Source organism: Enhydra lutris, unplaced genomic scaffold (assembly GCF_002288905.1).
Source record: "Enhydra lutris kenyoni isolate GAN:26980312 unplaced genomic scaffold, ASM228890v2 scaffoldscaffold38, whole genome shotgun sequence".
In the NCBI taxonomy this organism is placed as follows: Eukaryota; Metazoa; Chordata; class Mammalia; order Carnivora; family Mustelidae; genus Enhydra; species Enhydra lutris.
Window position 1 is genome coordinate 4780905 of NW_019154122.1, and position 22508 is coordinate 4803412.

At 36.4% G+C, this 22508-nt stretch overlaps 1 protein-coding gene across 2 annotated transcripts in view; it reads left to right on the forward strand.

Annotated features, from left to right (window-relative positions):
• Nucleotides 1-22508, forward strand: part of LOC111154675 (eukaryotic translation initiation factor 4 gamma 3) — a 373624-nt gene that overhangs the window by 214447 nt on the left and 136669 nt on the right. The window contains exons 9-10 of one of the 2 annotated variants that reach the window (XM_022514486.1): nt 6249-6357; nt 12204-13043. In XM_022514486.1, coding sequence (XP_022370194.1) covers nt 6249-6357; nt 12204-13043 — 949 coding nt within the window. The remainder of the gene's footprint in view (nt 1-6248; nt 6358-12203; nt 13044-22508) is intronic. The other variant, XM_022514485.1, reaches the window with a different exon arrangement.

The window sequence follows — 22508 nt, forward strand, 5'->3', positions numbered from 1 at the left end:
TTCACAAGCTTTGTTCTACCTTTTCACTTTTGATCTTGCTATTCCTTATATTTGAAATGGCCTTCTACATCCCAAGTATGTCATTTTCCCCCTTTCAGGTGTCTCTTCTAATACCATGTTTTCAGGAAAACCATTCCAGATTATAGTAGCCCCTTCACACCCCTTTCACTTTTTGGTCTTTACTTTTCTTTAATTTTATTGATAGCATTAAGTTTTGTCTTGACATATTTTATGCTTATTTTCTAGCTTATTGTTTGTCTCTACCACTAGAATGTTAGCTCTCTAAACATAAGGAGTACTTTGTCTTATTGAGCCCTATATTCCCAGCACCTAATTTAAGGCATAATCGTTGATAAGATAGTTTGTGTGAAACTTTTCCATAGAAGAGATAAGATTCTTGTTTCAGAGCCACCAGGAACATAGGATATTGGGGTAAAACACTTGTCCAATCCTGAGATGGGTTCCACCATTGGAAATAGTATTTGATGTTATTTAAGATGTTTTGAATAGAATTGGTAGTTTCTTGGGAAAAGGAACTGATCACGTGGTTGATGCCTTTTCTATTCGTACATCTTGTGACCTATTAGGTTCTAGCATTAGAATTCAGTGCATTGTTACTGTTACATTATTGCTATGATCATTACTTTGCATTATTGTCCTTGTATTAAATAAGAGGTATTCATGATATCACTCCATAGGTTGCTTACATAATGAATACTCTTTTGAGCTTCAGGTTACATATCCAACTTCTACTTGTACTCTATGGTCAGGTATCTCACAAGCATTTCACACTCAACTCGAGTTCATGGTTTTCCTCTCCCCTGCTTCTTGATTGCCAGAAGCTGATCTCTCTCTGGTGTTCCCTATCTCAGTGACTGGCGCACATCTCATAAACTAGAAGGCTAATCTATTTCTTTTTATCCCGCCTCTCCTTAGTGATACTTACGTACCATAACTTATCAGTTACCAAAATCTTTTCAGTTTTAACTCCCGTGTTTAAGTAAATTTATTCACACACACCCTTTATTTACATCATAATTATTTCTCTTGGACCATTGCAGTAAACTTCTGTGTTATGTCCTTATAACATTCTTCTTTCCCTCCAGTTCATTCTCCATGCAGCAGTCAGAAGGATCTTTTAAAAACATAAGTCTTATTATATCACATTTCTGCTTAAAATCTGTTCCTGGGCCATTTTTGAAGGAATAAGGACCAAGATGCTTAATGTGGCCTGTACTTCTCCAGTTCCCCAGCTCTTCCTGTGTTCCTTCCCCACTCCTAAAAGCGGGTTGATTATTTAATACACTTCCCTTCAGAGCCTTCATATGTGCTATTCCTTCTGCCTGACCTGCTTCCCCCTACTTCCTCTCATATACCACCCACATGACTGCATTCACGTTGATTCTTTGAAATTTGGCCTAAATTTTGCTTCCTCAAAAAATCCTCACACAAATACAAATTCAGAACCTTAGAATATATGTTATCTCTGTACCCTTACTACTCCAGTGTAGAATTATGGCCTTGGTAATTAAATCATTAATTTTGTGATTTATTTCTTTTAATTTGATGCAAAAATAATTTTTTATTGAGGTATAATTAATACAGCATATTACACTAGTTTCAGGTGTAAAACGTAATAATTCAGCCTTTGTATATACTGCAAAATGATCATTGCAGTAAGTCTGCTTAACATCTGTCACCATATGTAGTTACAGAATTGTGTGTTGTTATTTGTTTGGTGATGAGACCCTTTAGGATTTACTCTTATCAGCTTTCACATATGCAGTACGGTATTATAAACTGTAGTCACTATGCTGTACATTACATCTATATAACTTACTTATTTCATTAACTAGAAGTTTGGACTTTTTGATTCCCTGTACCCATTTTGCCTACCACTCACCCTCTTGCCTCTGGCAACCACTGGTCTATTCTCTGTTCATGTGAGCTTGGTTTTGTTTTGTTTTAGTTTCCAAATATAAGTGAGCTCATATGGGATTTATCTTTTGATGTCTGATTTATTTTTCTTAGCATAACACCTTCTAGGTCCATCTGTGTTATCACAAATGGCAAGATTTCATTCTTTTCTATGGGTGAATATTCCATAATTGTGTGTTTCTCTGCTTTATTCTTTTATATGTTTCTGTTGATAAAAGTGCTATGAAGCAAAGATTTTTGTCTTATTTTAATCAGCAGTGGGTTCTTAATGTTTTGTACATGGTAGACACCAGAAAGAAACTAACAAAGAAGACTTCCTACCACTTAAGAAAGAAGCAGGTTTTGGTCCTTTTTTCTGGTATCATTTATTATTATTTTACTTCTTAATCTTCATAATGTTTCTCAGGGCAGGGTGGAGAAGAGCTATACTTGTTTATTCCCAGGATTTGTAGATGTTCAAAAACACATGAGGTATTAGAATGATTATTTTAAAGTCATGGGATACGAAACATGCAAATATAGTCTCTTGTGATGGTAATGAATTATATGAGCATCCTGTGATATTTGCATTACTACTTAGAGTCTCTGGTTTCTCTTCGTGAATTATAATAGGAGTCAGCAAACATTTTGTACAGAAGAGCAGATAGTAAATATTTTCAACTTTTCAGGCATAGTCTGTTTCACCAACACTCAGCTCTGCCATTGTAGAGTAGAAGTGGCTATAAAAAATACGTGAATGAATGGCCATGGCTGTTCCAGCAAAACATTATTTGTGGATACTTAAATTTAAGTTCCATATAATTTTTAAGTGTCAAGAACTTTTATTCTTTTGATTTTTTTTTTTTTTTTTGGTAATTATTTAAAATGTAAAAAACATTTTATGGATGATACAGAAACAGGTATGTGGTCCCGGGGCCATAGTTTGCTGACACTCTGTCTATAACTACCTCTGTGTAATTAATAACCATATACAAGATTAGAATAGGTAGTAAAGGGAGATAGCCCCTTTCTGGATAGAAATAATGTGGGCTATATAAAGAGATGGGAATTTTTAATTGTACAAAAATTATTTAAGGACAAATTCCAAGTTTTGTTGCCTGTTTTACCTATTGGTAAACACTTTTTTTTTTTTTTTTTTTTTGGTAAACAATATTTAAAAAAAAAAAACAATTTCTCCAGTATTTTTGCCCTAATCTACCATTATCTCTTGAGACCAGTACTTCAGATTTTTTTTTTTTAAAGATTTTATTTATTTATTTATTTGACAGAGATCACAAGTAGGAAGAGAGGCAGGCAGAGAGGGAGGAAGGGAAGCAGGCTCCCTGCTGAGCAGAGAGCCCGATGTGGGGCTCGATCCCAGGACCCTGGAATCATGACCTGAGCCAAAGGCAGAGGCTTTAACCCACTGAGCCACCCTGGTGCCCCAGTACTTCAGATTTAATATGCAAATCTTCAACAGAGTAACTTTTTTTTCAACAGAGTAGATTTTTAAAAGAACTTTTAATGGAAATTAATTTCTTTGATACTATCAGATATCTAATATCTTAACATATTTTAAATTTCCTTATAAGTGTAGTTGAAAAATGAGAGTTTTTTCTTCTGCCAATTAGAGCCTTAATTTTGAAACATGTGGAGGTAATGGAATTTAGCATTGACCTAAATTATGAATTGTAAGTGTGTACTTGTCACATCAACCCTAACCTTTTAACTCTGACTTTCTGAGTATCTTTATTGAATTACTTGATATTTTTATACTAACTGCTCTTCCAGAATGATTTTTATAAATTTTCATTCCCACCAATAGTGAATATGAATAAAGGGGAGAGATTCTGAAAGTCCTTAAATATATTCTAAGCAGAGTAGATCTTAGGTAGTAAATACTACCTCAGTTCTCCAGCTACCCAAAAGCTATATTTCCATATATGGATTCAAATGTGTATAGCATTGGATATCATGTCTTCAGTCACAATATTCCAAGTTTGTTTCCTGATTTTTCTGATTTATCAATTAGATAAAATAATCCATGATTAATTGTACTGTGGAATGATAAGGAACTCCTTGTTACAGGCTTTTTGTAGTTATTTCATTAAGTGAAAAGAGGTGAAATTAGAGCTTAAGCTGAAATTTAAGATTATCCTACTTTAAAATTAATCTAAAACAAGGTGAGAGTATTGAATTATATTGATGTGAATATTATGTTTTCATTTTCTTGATCCTTTCAGAGGCGTAGAGATTGTTAAACCTGAATGGACTTTAGGATCTTTAGGAGGATCTTTATTTAGTTCCTTTTCATTTTATAGCTGGGGAAACTGAAAGGTCCTTTCCTAGCAGGTTGTGGTTGTTTAACTATGTTCTGGATGTTTGGGTTTGGAACTGGGATTTAAGCAGCTTGTTATCTCAGTCCTTTCTTGTAAATGTTTGTATGCAACATCTTCCTAGGATTTTGTTAATTTAAAAATGTCTGTGCAGTTGTCTCTTGAATATGATTGTAGATATTTTAATCTGACCTTGAGAAACTCTCTGTTTAACATTGATGTATAGGTATCATTAGCCTTTTACTGTCTTAAACATCTCACCTTATGTATAGCTGTCATTTTGGTGACCTAGTTTTAGCAGTTACCCATTTGGGGGGTTAGTTTCCCAGGCAACTGGAGTAGTTAATATTTTTTCCCTTTTAGGTAAATAATACCATTTATATGTCTTTATTTCCTATTTAATAAATGCTGAGTAATTTAGGGCCTTTCCTTTATTCTAGAGCTATTTTTAGCCTGTCTGTATTTTCATTTATAGCTATGAAGAGGTCCTAATTTTTGAAATTTAATAACAACATTTTCCCCACTGGAACTAAGTATTCAGAGCAATCAAGGCAGTGCTATTTATTTATTTGGCTATGATTCAAAGTGAAAACAGTAACTCTTTTCAATTTTTATATATAGGAATATAATTTTAGTAGTCTTTATTTAGAAATAATTTGGAATATCAGCACTCTCATCATCTGATGAATAGGTGAATTTTCCCTCTTCCTGTTTATTATTCTCTACAGTCCAGATATAATCAAATGTAAATTACATGCTGTACATTCTGGATAGTAGTTACTAAAATGACATATGATAAAAGGTATGCATCTAAACTGGTTTATTTTATATTCCTATTTTCAATGAGACTTACTGATTTGAAAATATTTTTTATTAAGACTCACTTTTTTAAATGTCCCTACTCACCCCAAATCCATTCACACTTTAATTCCCCCTTGTGTCTAAAACACACACACACACACACACACACACACACACACACACACACACACCCCTATCAGAATTGTCCAGGGACTGCTCTGATAGCACTGATAGAATTCAATATAGATTATAGCTAATGAAAAAATGACCTTAGATCTCTGAGGAGAGACACAGCTTTGGTTTTTTTTTTTTGTTTGTTTGTTTGGTTTTTTTTTGGCTTTTGTGTAACCCTCAATTCCAGAACAAATACCTGCATGGAATGTGATGTAGAATGAGTGTTCTTGTCCGTTCCTGTGTAATTCTTTTTCCCTCCCGAATCGAACAATGGCTGCAGTTTTTTCAACCTACTGTGCTAGGGTTTCATGGCCATTTTTGATTCCATTAAAGTGGCTGAGTGAAAAGGAAAAGTTTCCTCTTAGCTCTGAAAAACAGATCTTTTACTCAGATTTCTCACTCTGAAAAAATACCATCCTTGTCCCAGAATCTAAGGACATTTTAAGAGAAAAATGCCTTTCGATAGGTTACAAGTTGCATTTCACATTTGTGATTATATGGACAAATGATGAGGATCGGTCTTCAATATTGTTTTCTTGAATCAGTGACTGGTTTTAAAACTCATCGTGTTTTGTTTTTCCAGCTTTTGTCAGATGAAGTACTTCGCTAGGTAGTTTGTAGGTGAAGTTGACCAGATCCCTTTGGTCTTTGAGTTGGAAGAGATTAAATTCCATATCAGATCTGATGTCTGCTGTTAGGTAGAAAGTCTGTCCTTAGAAGGAATTCTGGAGGATGCATTTATACTAATGATTTTTGTGCTATCTTCTCTTGCTGTGGTTAATAGTAATCATCTCTTTTCCTTCCCCTTTTCTGCTGCCTCTTTCCTTTTCTTGCCGTCTTCCGTACTTTTTGAATTATTAAATTGGCCTATATATTTTTTCCTTGCTTTCCTTTTTTTTTTTTTTCTTTAATTTTGTGATCTCCCGCCCCACTCTGTGTTTCCCACTTGCTTGGGTTCCATGTTGCTAGTTTTTACGTTCGCACGCTCATTATCACCCTTTTTTGTACTTCAAATCCCAGCAGCTGTCCAGCCAGGTCCCTGAGCACAGCCCTGTGGTTTATGGGACTGTGGAGAGCGCTCATCTTGCTGCCAGCACCCCTGTCACTGCAGCTAGCGACCAGAAGCAAGGTTTGTGTATAACTCTTTTCTTCCCTTTTTTTTTTCTAATCAATTATATTGCCCTTAGCATTTAAGAGCAAGAGTGAAATATCTGAAGGTTATTTAGATACCCACTTGTAAACAAAGCTTTGAAATAGAAAATCAAAGCATTCTACCTCTAGGAAAGTAAAATAGGGTTGATTAGTAAAAATGTTTTCCTATACTTTAGTAATGCCTCACTGTTGATATATATTTATAGGTTAAAAACTTAGTTGCCTGGAACTGGTTTTGTTTTGTTTTTTAGTGGGAAAGGGGAACAAGGTTGGGGAATAAAGTATATGTTGCTTTACAATAATAACGTAGTTTCATTTTTACATTTAACATGTTCCTGTGTATCTTGCTATTTTTAAAAACATGAAATATGTCTTCTTACAAATTTGGCTTCTGTAGCTTCAGTTCTAAAGTACTGAGTTTATTCTGGCTTCATCATGCACTAGTGTTTGGTCTTGATGAGTCATTATGCTGTGTATCTTAATCATACTGAGGTCTCTATTCTATTTACCTTGAACATGAAGTGTAAAATCTTTGTTGAAATAAATGCACAAAATAAATACACAAATTGCCTTTTGGATTATAATAGAAAACTGTAAGTGAAAGTTCATGTCAGAAAATGGGATATCAGTCTTTCTTTTTTACATAGTTGGATGTAGGTTGACCTTACCCAAAATTGGGGAAAATTGGAAAAACAAGGGGGAAAGCAAGTGACTTGGAACATGCTTCTATGTTTCTGACTTCGTTGTAAGAATGAATAGAAAGTATATGTGATTTCTAATTTTTTGATTTATTCATTCTTCCAAACCTCTTCATAGGTGGATGTTAATAAATATACTTTCTAAAAATTACTCTTTAAAAAGTACTTGGGAGTTGGCACATAGCCTAAGCATGTTATTTAATATTATTTTTTTTATAAGTTTTCACACTTAGAAACTTACATTTGATTTCAGTGTTTTCTAGAGCCCTTTAGTATTGAGGAACCTAATAAACTTGAAAAGAGATACATTGTATATTTTATTTATAAGATTGTTCCAAACAAAAAATTAGGTAACAAACCCCGGCATACTTCTAAAAGTTGCTCTGTCAGATACTTCTTTCAGCAGGGTTCAGACATTAAAGACTTACACATGCTTAAGGTTTTTTTTAATATGAAAGCCATTCACCTTACAGGAGTGTGCTTGGTAGGTATCGTAGAAGATGCTGTTTCCAGTGGGAAAGCCTTTTTGAGTCAAAAGTCAGAATGTTTTCAGAGTAGAGAAGAATTTTCAGGGTATTCTCTTAAAAACTTTATTATTTAGTTTGCACAGTTGTAATCTTTTTGCTAGTTAGAGCTATGCTAAGCACATTGAATACTTACCATCCAAAGAGGCCTCACGATGGATCTCTTCTATGCAAACTTCAGCTGGGCCATAATATAAAGAATTCACAAGATGTTTTAATAGTGATAGCTCTGCCCTGCTACAAGTTTTATATTATGAAAAACCTTCATTTTTGTCATATTTAGGCCTTGATTTCCTTAAGGAAGAATGCAGAACTCTTGGTTTTTTTCTTTTTTTTTTTTAAACTTAGTCGAAATTTGAATAATAAACATTCCAGATTGATGTTCAATATAGATATGGTTGCATGGAAAATGTTTTAGGTTACCTTGATGGAAAGGAAAATTTGAATTTTAAGTATATTTTGTAGTGGTTATAAATTACTCTGGGGGACTACTGCCCATTCCTTCTTAGTACCAATTATTTTTTAGAAAATTCAGTTAATTCTAACTGTAACCATAGTTTGCCAATGTATAGAATAGTTTTCAGTGTAATTTTTAAACCAAATATATGTAATTCAAGTAACATTAGAAAAGGCTTAGCAATTTTCAGAAAAATTTCTTTACAGTTGAGAAATTCAAAAATTTTCTTAACCCTTTATTCCTTTTAAAATTAAAGATATGAAAATACACTGTTTTCAAAGATTGCTAGATTACCTTCAGAAACAATAGCCTCTGCATTCTACAGTCAGATTGGTTTTTCTCTCAGTGGAAATGTCATTACTGTGGGTTTGCATTGGGTAACAGAATCACATGAATCTCCTACCAGCTTGCTTCACTGAAATACTTCTTTTTCCATATACCTTTGTTTTTTTCCGCCTTGAACTGGAAAAATATGGGATTTAGAATCCTTTTCAAGTTCCAACACTGACCAGTTATATGACCCTGGACCTATGACTTAATCTATAAAACACTCAAGTTTCCCCATCTGTAAAACATGAACATAATAGTTTCTACCCCAGCAGTCTTTGTAAAAATTAAAGGACACTGTGTATGTTTGGTGTTTGGCCCAGTTCCTACTACATAAGAAGTGCTTAATAAATTAAGCTACCATTATTAAACTTGTGGCTTTCTCAGAGTTTGTGATATGAACAGCTGAAATGGTTACATGAACACCAAATTGCCAGAGAAATACAACATTTCCAATTGCTTGCTACTTTATAAAGAGAGAGACACAGGGAAGAAGGGAAGACCTTCACCTTGGTTTATAGAGAGAAAGCCATTGAATGTTGAATGAATTAAAATTATCAGTTGGCGTTGATGGTGTCTAGACACAGCTTGATTGTTGTTTGCCATTGTTTGAGTAGGTACATTCAGCCCAGTGTGTGGAGGATATGGTATGGACAGTGAAAGACTTAGTCGTAGCCTTAGTGCTTTCTGAAAGCACTTAGTGTAGAGTAGATACTCAGTGAATGATACTCTGTTGTAATTCAACGATTTATAGCAATGTTATTCAATTGGAGCTCCCCTGGAATTTAGGACAGGACTATTCTCTGTCAAGTGAGACTGTCCCTCAAGTTGGAGGATGCTTACTGTTCCTGGTCTCTGCCCATTAAATGATGGTATCACCTCCTCAGTTACATGAGACTCCTGGCAACCAAAAGGTACCCATCTTAGGCAGTTGGTTCCACTGCCATCTGAGAATAAAGGGAGCAGTTGGTTCCATATAAATATGGCATTCATTGTATAAACTGTGGATAAGTAGAAAGAGAAAATATCTCTTGTCTCATTATCTAGAGCCATTGTTAGTAAGCTTAATTTCAGACTTTCCCATGTGCATATGTTAGTAGCATACATTTTTTTAAGTTGCCAAATTAGGTTTATGTTCTCATACAGCTTTGTGCCCTGCTTTTTTAAAAAAACATATCTTTTATCATAAAAAACTTTCCATATCACTACTCTTCTAAGAGCCTATTTAAATGATTTCATATTATACCATTATATGGCCCACACTGTTGTTTCTTTAATAAATCTTTCATGTTCGACGTTTAGTCTATTTCTCTCTCATTTTGTTGCTTATACACTGTTAATATAAATAGCCTTAAATCTTCCAGACCTCTATCTTTGCTCCTCCTTGCATGATTTAAGAATTTAAGAAATTCTTAAAGATGAAATTCCTATAATTTCTTAAAGATGGCCAAATGGTAGAAATATTTGTAATGCAGTATATTAGATTTCAAACTATCATGACTTTGCAATACTTTTTTTATTAATTATTTTTATTAACATATAATGTATTATTTGCCCCAGGGGTATAGGTCTGTGAATCATCAGGCTTATACACTTCACAGCACTCACCATAGCACATACCCTCTCCAGTGTCCATAACCCAACCACCCTCTTCACACCCCTTCTCCCCCTAGCAACCCTCAATCTGTTTTGTAAGATTCTAAGAGTTTCTTTTCAGTTTGTCTCCCTCCCGATCCCATGTTGTTTCATTTTTTCCTTCCATACCCACCAAACCCCCCACTCCGTCTCTCAAATTCCTCATATCAGGGAGGTCATATGATAACTGTCTTTCTCTGATTGACTTATTTCATGCAAAGCATACTCCTTTTTTTTTTTTTTTTTTTGCAAAGCATACTCTTAATAATAAAACTTTTCAGATAGAATCAGTGTTCTTTGTTTAGATTTACTATATATACTTTTCAGCTTTCTGTATTAAAACTTGAGTGAATTAAAGGAGTTTTATTTCAGAATGAGGACCTCAAAATAGGGTTTTTTTTTTTCTTCATGTTAGATTTTTCTCAAGATTATATAGAAATTTCAGTCTAGGTCTGCTTTTGTTTTGGTATTGAAAATTTTATTTTTCAAAACTAATAATGGAATTGACAAACTTACTAGATTGAGAATCACTTTTTACTATCTACTGCTTTTATTTTATTTTATTTTACTGTTACTTCTTTTACTATTTACTGCTTCATTCAGTGTTTAAAAAAAGTGTTACTCTGATGTGCTTTCACAGTGCTTTCATATAATCTGGGTGACCCTTGTAGCATTTACTCCGGTGAGTTGGAAATAATTTTTGCGAGCGATATTTTAATAAATGTGTACTTATATTTCTTACATATATATAATACATATAATAGATAGATTGCTTTGAAATATTTTTGTCTTTTGCCTTGACAACTTAGTCTGAGGGATTTGACAGTGAGAGCCTAATGATCCTATTTCTTCTGTACAGTGAACAGGTAGAGTTCAGTTTAAGAAGCACTGGATACTACACCCATAAATTAAAATGAATTTTAAGGCCAGCAAAAGTGGTTAATGAATGATGAATGATAAGTGATAATTAAAGGATGAATTATCCTTTAACAACTTAATGATAATATTTACCATTTGTTTTTCTGATTAACAGAGCACATTTTCTATGACAAACTTCACTACAATAATTTATTGTAAAGACTTGTTTTCACTGATGCATAAAGATTGGCAGAGAAAGTAAAGTCCCTCTCAGTTTAAACTTTCTTTTAGTAGTGCTTAAAATTTTTGTTTTTTGTTGAACATACTTATGAATATCTGTTTTTCCAGTGGAGTCTAATTATCATGCTACAGAAGGATCAGGCTGGAAACCAGTCTAAGTCTCCTTTGGCTTCATCGACCCTGGAATGATTCACATATCAGTTTACCTAGAATTTTAGAATATGGAAATTTTCATGAATTACAGTTTCTTACATGTTTCTGGTATACCTTTATTGTGATCACCAGTTTCTCTCTTCTTCTTCTCTTCTTTTTCATCTATACACAGATACACATTTTATGTATTCTCAAGTATTTCAGATGTATATATTACGTTTCTTAATTGGACTTGATTATCTGAATATTAACTTCAGTTTCTCCCTGAAAAATTTTTTTTACAAGATAAATTTTCATTTTTATATTTTCACATTATTTCTGGTTATATACATGCTGCCTCTTTTGAAAAATGGAATTTAACTTAATTTGTAAATGAATTTTTATTTTCAGGGACTTGATTTCACAGATAATAAATTGTACTGATAATGACACCATGATAGCTTCTCTTAAAAGTTTTTTATACACGTAATACACATTTTTTACAAAAATTCTCCTAAATGCAGAAATATAAAAATACAATACAATAATTTAATCTGTTCTTATTTGTTCTTGATCTGTTCTGCCACTGTAGTGTATCCTTGGTAGAAAAAAATTCTATAGGGAGCAAGATAAAGCCCTATTCCCATTTCTGGATGTTATAGCTTCAGTTTTGATTAACTTTTCTGTTGTATTCTTGAGTTAATTTTTTGGTTAATTGTTGATTCCTTCTTTTACTCCAAAATAAACTTTAAATTTATTGGTGACCAAGTAACACTAGGTATAACCAGAAAATATGACAGTGTTTTTAGAGTGGCAGAGTAGGTCTAATAATTTGGTGTGTCTTGTGTTGACCATGATTTTGGGTAAGAGATTAAAAGAACTAGCCCGAAATAATACAATATAATCTCTGATCTAAGATTATTCTTAAACTCTTTTGTTTTTTCTTCCCCAGAAGAGAAGCCAAAACCCGATCCAGTGTTAAAGTCTCCTTCCCCAGTCCTTAGGCTAGTCTTTAGTGGAGAGAAGAAAGAACAAGCAGGCCAGACATCAGAGACAACTGCAGTAGAATCCATGCCAGAGCTTCCTCTGCCTCCATCACCTACCACTGTTTCTCCACTTGCTCGAAGTACAATTGCTTCCCCCACCTCTGCTGCTCTTAGTAGCCAGCCAATATTTGCCACTGCTGTAGATGACAGGTGTGAACTCTCTTCCTCAAAAGAAGACACAATTCCTGTACCCAGCCCTGTATCTTGCACAGAGACATCAGATCCATCACCAACAGATGTAATTGATGATGATATATGCAAGAAATCTTGTAGTGTAGCACCTAATGATATTCCACTGATTGCTAGTACTAATCTAATTAATGAAATGAATGGAGTTAGTGAACCATTACCAGCCACAGAGAGCATTGTGGAAATAGTAAAACAGGAGGTGTTGCCATTGACTCTTGAATTGGAGATTCTGGAAAATGCCCCAGAAGAAATGAAAGTGGAGTGTGTCCCGGCTCCCATTACCCCTTCCACAGTTCCTTCCTTTTCTCCATCTCCTCCAACTCCTCCAGCTCCTCCTCCTCCCACACCAGCCATTGTTCCTGCTGCTGCCTCTAATGTTAGTACTGCTGGTGTTCCCACCACAGTCCAGAGGGTCTTAGAAGAGGACGAGAGCATAAGAACTTGCCTTAGTGAAGATGCAAAAGAGACTCAGAACAAAACAGAGGTAGAAGCAGACGGGCAAACAGAAGAGATTATGGATGCTCAGAGCCTAAGTTCAAGAAAGAGCCCCAGCCCAGGTAAGCTACTGTGCCATTAATTATTGTATGCTTGCTGAACATGAAAAAGAAGCAGTGTTTGAGTTATTTTTTAATTGGCTACTTTCCTTGACTTCCAGAAACATCAAATGAATGCTGACATTCGTAGTCTGATTTCTTCAATGGTGTGTTTATGTTTTAGTGCAGCCTGCAAAAGAGTTACTCCATTGTCTAAAAATGCAAATGAAATTTCAAATATACAAAATGCCTCCAAGGTATATGTCACTGTACATGTGTTTTTTGTTTTTATTTTTATTTTTTTGCCTTGTTCATATGAATCAGTTTCTCAGTGGTCAATTTAGTAGCTTTGGGGCTGGAAACCAATTAAAACAAGCTTACTCTATAGTCCTTAATCCTATCTTCTCAAAATTTTAGAACCCCATCAATCCTAAACATAAAGGAATTCATCGCTTAGTTGATTTGGGATTTAGAAAAATAGCAGTGACAACATCGAAGTTTATAACTAGTTCTGAAAAATGAAAGTGCCCTCTCTGATTCAAAGAGAAATTTAATGCTCTTCATTTTTTCCTTTAGAGGTTTCATTTTTTTCCTGTAATACTAATTTTATCATTAATATTTTCAAAGTATTATATTCTTCCCAGTTCAAAATTATTTATTTAATGTAGCATCATCTAGGATCTTAGGAACTTAGGAATTATTGGACTTTGTCATTTTTTTTTTTTAAAGATTTTATTTATTTGAGAGCGAACACAAGAGAGTGTGTATGAGCTAGGGGGAGCTGGGGGGAGGGGCAGAGGGAGAGGGAGAAGCAGACTCCCTGCTGAGCAGGGAGCCTGACATGGGACTGCATTCCAGGACCCTTGGATCATGACCTGAGCTAAAGGCAGACACTTAACCAACTGAGCCACCCAGGTGCTGTCCCTTTTTTTTAAGAGAGGCAAAGAGGTGGGAGGGAGAGGGGAGTGCAGGTGACTGGGGGTGTGTGGGGGAAGGACAGAGGGAGAGGTAGAGAATCTTAACCTCCACACCCAGCACAGAGCCCAGCTTAGAGACTTGATCTCCCAACCCTGAGATCATGACCTGAGCAGAAATCAAGAGTCAGATGCTTAACCAACTGAGCTACCGAGATGCCCCTGAATTTTTATAATTTTAATAAAAAATTATCTGAGGCTTATCAACTTGAGTCATTAGTCCATATGGCTTTTAATAAGTCAGCTAGCCCATCTGGTGCAGTAGTGCCCCATGCAGTATAATTTACCCTCTGTATACCTCCCAGGTGGAATTATACAATTAGAAAATTGTATGCTCCCTCAACAGTTGTCCCAGAAATGCACTGGGTGGGGAGGTTTTAGTCATCAACATCCTGGGTGCTAATTGTCTTTTTTGAGCTGTCTAATCAATAGGGAAACTTAGGAAATCAAAAACCTGATCCCTAGTTTTAAGATACAGCTTTCCCATACAGCTCAGTTTTTGAGTCAGTTTCCTCCTGAATTTCTTAGGGAGGTTGTCTGGTTCCTTGGAACAGAATGACATCTAGTTCAACATAGTGCAACATTGCAAGGTGGTAGAGAAAGGCAGTAATTTATCATAAAGTTTGTAAATCACCTGTTTTTCTCAAGAGATTGTCCTCCAACGGATCAGAATTCACAGTGTCATCACTGTTTCAGGAACCTTCTTTCTTGGTGGGTTGATGACCTGGGGCTTTATGAAGAAACAGTTTGCATGTGGCTACAGGTGAAGGCCCCCCAAGGAGCACTCCTGTGTTGGAGAAGAGTAGTTTGAACCCTTCGTTGTCTCCTTTCACATACTTACCTGTGAGTTGTCATCGAACAGCTAGTGATGTGGTAGTTCCAAAATTAGGAGAAGCGATTGAAGACAAACGTTTAAAAAAAAAAAAAAAAAAACAAAAAACAAGGAACAGAAAGAAAAACAAAATAATCATGGGGAATACAAGTCAGAGATACAAACCATACCTGAATCCTGAAATAAGTAAAGAACAAGCCCACACCAAACTCCTACTTACGCTCATTCCTGACATTGTGTTTTTAAGAGGTATGTCAGTTAGGCAGCCGGATGTTTGCAAGTCTGTGCCCAGGGATAGATGGACAGACAGATTTTAGGGCAAGTAATTTTCATATCATGGTTCCTTTTTTTTGAAATGCTAGTCCTCTGGGAATTAGTAATATATGTCACTAGCAGCTTAGTGAGAGAATGTAGATACTTCAGCACAACCAGAAGATAGCTAGAAAAGAATGAACTGTCTTGCATGATTTAGGAGTGAGGGTAGAGGTTGGTGATGTCGGGAAGTAAAGTGTCCTGACACTTTTCTAGTTTTATGATTTTTTTAAATCTATAAATGTATTATATGTACTAAAATAACTAGAAGTTCTGTGATATCCTTTGATTTTTTTATACTCTTCAGAATTCAAAGTAAATGAACCTGAAGAACCCATATAAAGAGCATTTTGTTTTTTTTAAAGAGCATTTTTTAAAGTATAAAGCTACCAAAAACATTCTCGGCCCTCTCATTTCTGTACAGGTGTTTAAATTATCATTACTCTTGAAGATCTATCCATTTGAAGTTGTTCTGTTCCTAGTGACTATAGTCTTATTTGCACTTACTCATTCAGTATCTTGTTTACTTTGAGAGATGATTAAATCATAACAGTTTGGTTTGGATATCACTCTTCTGTTGTTGACTTTTATTTTTATTTATTTTTAAAAAGATTTTATTTATTTATTTGACACACAGCAAGGGGAGAGGAGAGAGCAAGCGCAAGCAGGGGGAATGGCAGGCAGGGGAGAAGCAGTCTTCCCACGGAGCAGGGGACCCAATGTGGGGCTCGATCACAGGACCCAGGATCATGACCTGAGCTGAAGGCAGCTGCTTAACTGACTGAGCCACCCCGGCACCCCTCTTGTTGACTTTAAAAACAAATATTTATTAATTTAAAGAGAAAGCCAAGAGAGGGGAGAGGAGCAGAGGGGAAGGAGAGAGACAAGCAGACTCCGCCCAATCAGGCTCTATCCCAGGACCCTGAAACCATGACCGTAGCCCAAACCAAGAGTCTGACATTCAGCCAGACCGAGCCACCAGGCACCCGTGTTTTTAACTTTTGAGAATAGGTCTCACTGCATCTGCTTGAGGATAAAGCGCTTTAAAGCTCGCTTCAGAACACATTTGCTTTTGACAGGTGTGATGCGTAAGAAGACAACCTCGTGGTTGGTATAGAGACACTTGTTTAAAGCTGTAACATCAGACATTAGGCATATAGTCCTTTTTCTTAACTTGTGCTGGAAAACATTTTCTTGAAACTATTCTAGATCATATTTCTGACTGGAACAAAATGCAGCAATTCTGGATACTTAGGTGTCGAAGAGCAAGCCCTGTGAAATGATAATTGTGTTTATGTTCAGAGTACTCTGAAAAGCCTGAGAGATTGGCCAGACCTTTGATTACTTAGTTCATATGATCACCTCAATAATTAAATGTGCAGAAATCTATATTAATTGGCTATTTCTTGAAGTCTTAGGGTTTTTATTATGGTTTTTGTGTACTTGTTGGGTAATAAAAGGGTTTCAGAACTTGTGGAAAAACCTTCCCGACTCCTCATCCAGCAATTCATTTTTATATAATTTCCTGAATGCGTGTACAATGTAAGGTGCATACCATGTGACATGAGCTTTTTGCTTTTGAAAATAATAATGAGTTTAGCTTTTTTATGATCTCTGATATAAAAATATTGTTTGACATTCCTTTGGCAGAGGGAGATTCTAATCTTTCAACTTATTGTGTCTTCTGGCTCTTGCTCATAGTACATTGTTTCTTTGTGTATTTTAAAGAATTGTTTTATGAACTGCTCTTCAGCAAAACTTTCCTGGATGTACATTGTGGGCAGGTCATCCCAAAGCGTGTTTGTGTTTGCTTTACTTACCACGTGTCTTGAGGAAAACATTAGCTAGACCTTAATCTGAGTTCAGTGTCCTAAATCTCCTTCCATATTCCAAACAACGTGTTAAAGCATTTCCTGTGGATACTGTTTTTCGGATGACTACAGTCCCTTTCCACCTAGGTGAAACCAAGCATCCTTTCTTGTCTTTACTCTGTGTTGGTTCACTGGTTTATTTTGTTCTCTTTTATTGTTTTAACTACCTTTTCACTGAGGCTGTCAATCTGTTTGGAGTCTCAGGGCTTTTTTTTTTTTTTTTCCAATTTATTTATTTGACAGACACAGACCCCAAGTAGGCAGAGAGAGAGAGAGGAAGCAGGCTCCCCGCTGAGCAGAGAGCCCGATGTGGGGCTCGATCCCAGGACCTTGGAATCATGACCCAAGCCGAAGGCAGAGGTTTTAACCCATTGAGCCACCCAGACGCCCCTGGAGTCTCAGGGCTTTTTGTGAGAACCTCAATTCCAAGTCCTCACTTCACTGGGATCCAAGATCTTTCATCTCCCCGTTGATGTTAAAATGTAAACTCCTGGGTTTTAGAGACTGGCATAGTGTCCCATATCCCTGGTAGTGTAGTGACTACAGTAGTAGCAACAACAGACCTTGTTTATGTGGCTTCCAGGAGTTTCCCTTATGTTCTTGGAAGCTCAGCTAAGGTTGAGGGATGGTTTCCAGATTCTGTAGGTTGCAAGACGAGAGATTTGTTTCTCAAATGGAGGTACTTTTGTGTGTGTTTTGTGGGTGTTAATAAAATACTGATCCATACAGCCAGTGACATTGCTGTTCTCTCTTTTGGTTTTGATTCACTTCAGCGTAAAAGGAACATAGTTTAACTCAGGAAAATATATTTTAGTAGTAATCCTTGATTGATTTTCACCTGTGAGAATAATTCACAGTGCCTTAAAAGAAATAAAACATAAGTAAGCACAAAAAAACAAAAGCCTTTCAGTTTGGGTAGACTAACCCGAGTCTCATGTGAAAACCATGATCCGATGGTCAGCAGCAAGAATTAGGAATCTTGGGGCACCTGGGTGGCTCATCGGGTTAAAGCCTCTGCCTTCGGCTCGGGTCATGATCCTGGGGTCCTGGGATCGAGCCCCATATCAGGCTCTCTGCTCAACAGGGAGCCTGCTTCCTCCTCTCTCTCTGCCTGCCTCTCTGCCTACTTGTGATCTCTGTCAAATAAATAAATAAAATCTTAAAAAAAAAAAAGAAGAATTAGGAATCTAAAATTTATTCTTGCCTTGCTCAACTTACACCTTCTAAGGTGTAAATATGTAAATATTTGAAACATCCCTGGAATATTTAGTTCCTCTGGCTAAAAACAGATCACCTGTGATTTGATGTCCCACAAACCAGCCTAATCCCTCCCTTAATCTACACCCTTATAATTTAGTTTCTCATATTCCTTTTGAGAAGATATGTTCTGAAGCCTTATGTGCAGGACTTCTTACATGTTCCTGGTTCCTTGTTACCCATCAAAATAGTAGAGCACTTTTTAAAACAAAGGCTTTAGGCTCCCTTTTTCAGAGGCTTGAGTTTGAGTGATCCTTAGGAATAAATAAATTAAAATGATTGACTTTCCTCACCTTATTTATAAAAATAGTTGAAACAAAGCTGCCTGAAAAGTACATTTCTGCCGTGTGATTCCTGTCTTTCTTATTGCTCTTCACTGTGAAATCTTAAGCATTTTCTGGAAAATATGGGATTTGGGTCAAGTTCATTTATTTATTTATTTATTTGAAAGAGAACAAATGAGAGCATGAGCAGGAGTTGGGGGTCAGAGGGAGAAGTGGACTCTCCAGTGAGTAGAGTGCCCAATGCAGGACTCCATCCTGAGACCCCCGGATCGTAATCTGAAGCTGAAGGCAGACACTTAACCAACTGAGCCACCCAGGTGCCCCTCAAGTTCTTTTATATGCTGCAGAATGAGCCCAGACACCAAATGGTGTAATGTACTAACAGACTCAAGTGCCAAGCCTTGTGGCAAGCCCCTGTACGATCTCTCAGCTGTGTATGATATACACTTTCCTACTATTTATAGTAGTTCATTTCTTTGCAACATGAGTCTCAAAAGTTTCATTCATTGGATATTAATAAACATAGTCCTATATATCTCAATGAGTAGACATGGATTCTTTGTTCAGAATTCAGCCCACTTTTCCCCAGACTTACTAATATACTTTCAAAAAAAACCATTGTGCTTACCTGTGTCCATACAGAGTAATCCGGACAGCTTAGGAAATGCTGTTCTCTGTTGGGCAAGAGAGCTCTCGACAGGAAAACCTTGTCTTGCTAAAAGTGTTTTCTTCTCCCAGTGCTGATCTCCACCTTGCACACAGTAGTCTTGAGAACTGTTTCTAATACTTTTGACAAGAAAATTTTACCTACTAGTGCAAAAAGGGGTCCAAAATACATTTCTTCAATATGTTTCTTTTTTCTATTTACTGTTGCTGTATTAGTAGTACTTGCTAATTTTGCTGCAGTCATAATAAAGTTTTGTTACTTTCTTAATTTTTACAGAGCTTTTTCTCAGGCATTAATCTTATGACTTAAGTAGTTATTCCTGGGATAGAATTATTCCTATTTTGCTGATACAAAAAATAAGCCATGCAATGGTAAATTGGGTTTCTCAGAGGCATAAGAAGAATTACAAATCAAGCCTTCCTTTACCTCACATTTCTGTTACTTTTTCTAACATACTTTCCATATTGCTGTAAAGTTCTTTGAATGTTTTAGAATTTAGGGGCTGGTGACCCATATTCAGAGAGAAATGTAGAAGCCCACCTGTTTCAACTATACATAGTTAATGAGGGCCTCCTATGAGTCAGTCCTTATGGGCACTCAAGGTTTCCAAGAATTGAAGAATCCAAAAGATCTCTGCCCTTGTAGTATGTTAGGAAGGTTTTTTTGTTTGTTTGTTTTTTAAGATTTTATTTTTAAGTAATCTCTACATCCAACGTAGGACTAGAACCCACAATCCCGAGATCTAGAGTCATATGCTACACTGATGGAGCCGGCCTGGTGCCCCGTGTGTTAGAATGTTTTAAGTGACATAAAAACAATCAGGGAAAGGAGTGTTGGAGAGGCAGCAGGTTTTATGTTTAAGTCACATGAACAGAGCAGTAGTCTTCAAGTATTTAAGCAGAGGTGGAGGAGAATGATTATCTGAACTCTCCTCTTATAAAAATCTGTGGTTTTCCTACCAACTTTTCATTTTGAGAAACGTTAGCTTTACCCCATCTTCTCTATTCTTAAATTCCAGCAGGCAGAGTACTATTGGACAATACCTGCCACTGTGAATGTAGATATATCTACCAATTCATGTTCTCTGCCCAGCCATTCCTATATGACTTGCCTTTTATGAAATCCTATACTCAGCCCAACCCTCCTCACCCTCAGCAGATGACTTTGTCTTCATAGAATATTGAGTGCATTAAGTATGCCTTTTTTTTTTTTTTAAGATTTTATTTATGTATTCGACAGAGATCACAAGTAGGCAGAGAGGCAGGCAGAGAGAGAGGAGGAAGCAGGCTCCCTGCAGAGCAGAGAGCCCCTTGCGGGGCTCGGTCCCAGGACCCTGAGGTCATGACCTGAGCCGAAGGCAGAGGCTTTAACCCACTGAGCCACCCAGGCGCCCCTAAGTATGCCTTTTTTAACCTTATGCTAGAACTACCAGCCTGACTCCATCCAAACTTTCCCCGGGGTCTCTTAGTTGTTCCTTGCAGTCTCCGATATATTCACTGCCTTCCCATAGACTTCTTTGTCATTGTAAATCTGCTGAAGTCTACCTCCTAGTGAAAACACACCCTCAGTCCGACATGTCCATTTAGCTGTCATTGAAATTCGGCTCTTCCTTGTCTCATCCAGGCTTCCCAAGAACAGTCAATCATTTCTGCTCCTTCTCTGTTTACTTTTCAACTAACATCATCTGCTTTCTGCCCCCAGCATGCTGTCGTACGGTCTTTTCACCAAATGTGACACTACTCATTGCTCTCTTCTTTTTTTTTTCTTTAGTAAGATTTATTGCATATTATTTCTTTGTAGTTAAATTCACTCCCTTTAGCATTCATTTCTGTGAATTTTGACAGACACATTAAGTCATGTAATCACTACCACAGTCAAAATACAGAACAGTTCCATCACTCAAAACAATTCTCTTATATTTGGGTTGTGCTCTCATTCTGTCACCATACAACACAGTCTTCAGGGTTGATTTCATCTACTCTGATGGTAGATGGCTCCCAGTGGTATATGCAGATGACCTCCAAATTTTTATCTCTATACTCATCTCTGTTTCTGAGTTTCTGTCTTCCGTTTCCTGTTGCCTGCCAAATATCTCCATTTGGAAATCCCAGAGCCATCTCAGATTTAACATGTCCACTGTCTAACTAATCACCTAGTTCCCTAAACCTATTCCTTTATCTCAGTTAATGCCACTGGCTTTACATAAGCTAAAATCCTGAAGCCAGTGTCAATGGACTTATTCCTTGAGTTACTCATCTTCCCCGTATAATCATTTAACAAGGTTCTCTGATTTTTACCTCATATGGTTGTTGAATTTGTTTCCTCCTCTCCTTTTACTGCTCTCACTGCGTTATGACCTCTCATGTCCCTGGCATGTCCAGTTTTGCTCCCCTTCACATTCATTCTCCATCTGGCAGCCATCTCTTTAAAATACAGACCTGACTTTACCACTCGTTTTTTATCTCTGCTGAAACCCTTTAGGATATTGGGTGGCACTGGGGGGCATTCCCTTCAAAACAAACTCTACATTTCTACTTTTTACTACAAGGTCTTCTTGTTATATTTAGTTATAGGAGCAATCTTCTGAATGTATATGCAGAGGATCTGTTTACTACTTTTTGTGTATTTGGTTAATCTCAACACTATCAATAAAGTGTAGTGGTCAAGATCAAGACAACAGTCAGACACTCCTGCACCTTAGCCTTTCCCCTGTCTCTGTAACCATGGGCCAGTTTCTTAACCTCACAGTTTTTCTTGTCCAGAATTTTGAGATGATAATTGTATTTACTTCATAAAATTCTAGTAAACATAAAATGTGATATATGTAAAACACTTAGCACAGTGTCTGACACATGATAAGTACTTGGTAAATGTTAAATATTAATATTTCTATTTTCAGCTAGTATTAAGGGACCAAATGTTCCCTTTGAACTGTACTAATATTACACAGAATAAATGGGTGTCATTATCACTGTCCTTAGGAATTTATATTCCAAAGAGAAGCTTAATAAGATGATACCATCTCAGAAGTTCTTAATTAAATTATGAGCATGAAATGGTGGAAAGTCCTTCACAATAGTCCCTTCTGTGTGCGCAAATTTGATTAGAGGCTTTTGTGCCCATTATATCTTTTAACCTTCCCAGTGGCGAGACACCTCTAGTGGTGACCTCTGCTGTCATTTGGAAGGCAGGAGGTATGCTTAGAACAGTGAATTTTACCAGGAAAATCTGTACCATTGAAAAACTTTAGGCATGCATTTAAGGAGACAATACAAATAACATTAACTTCCTG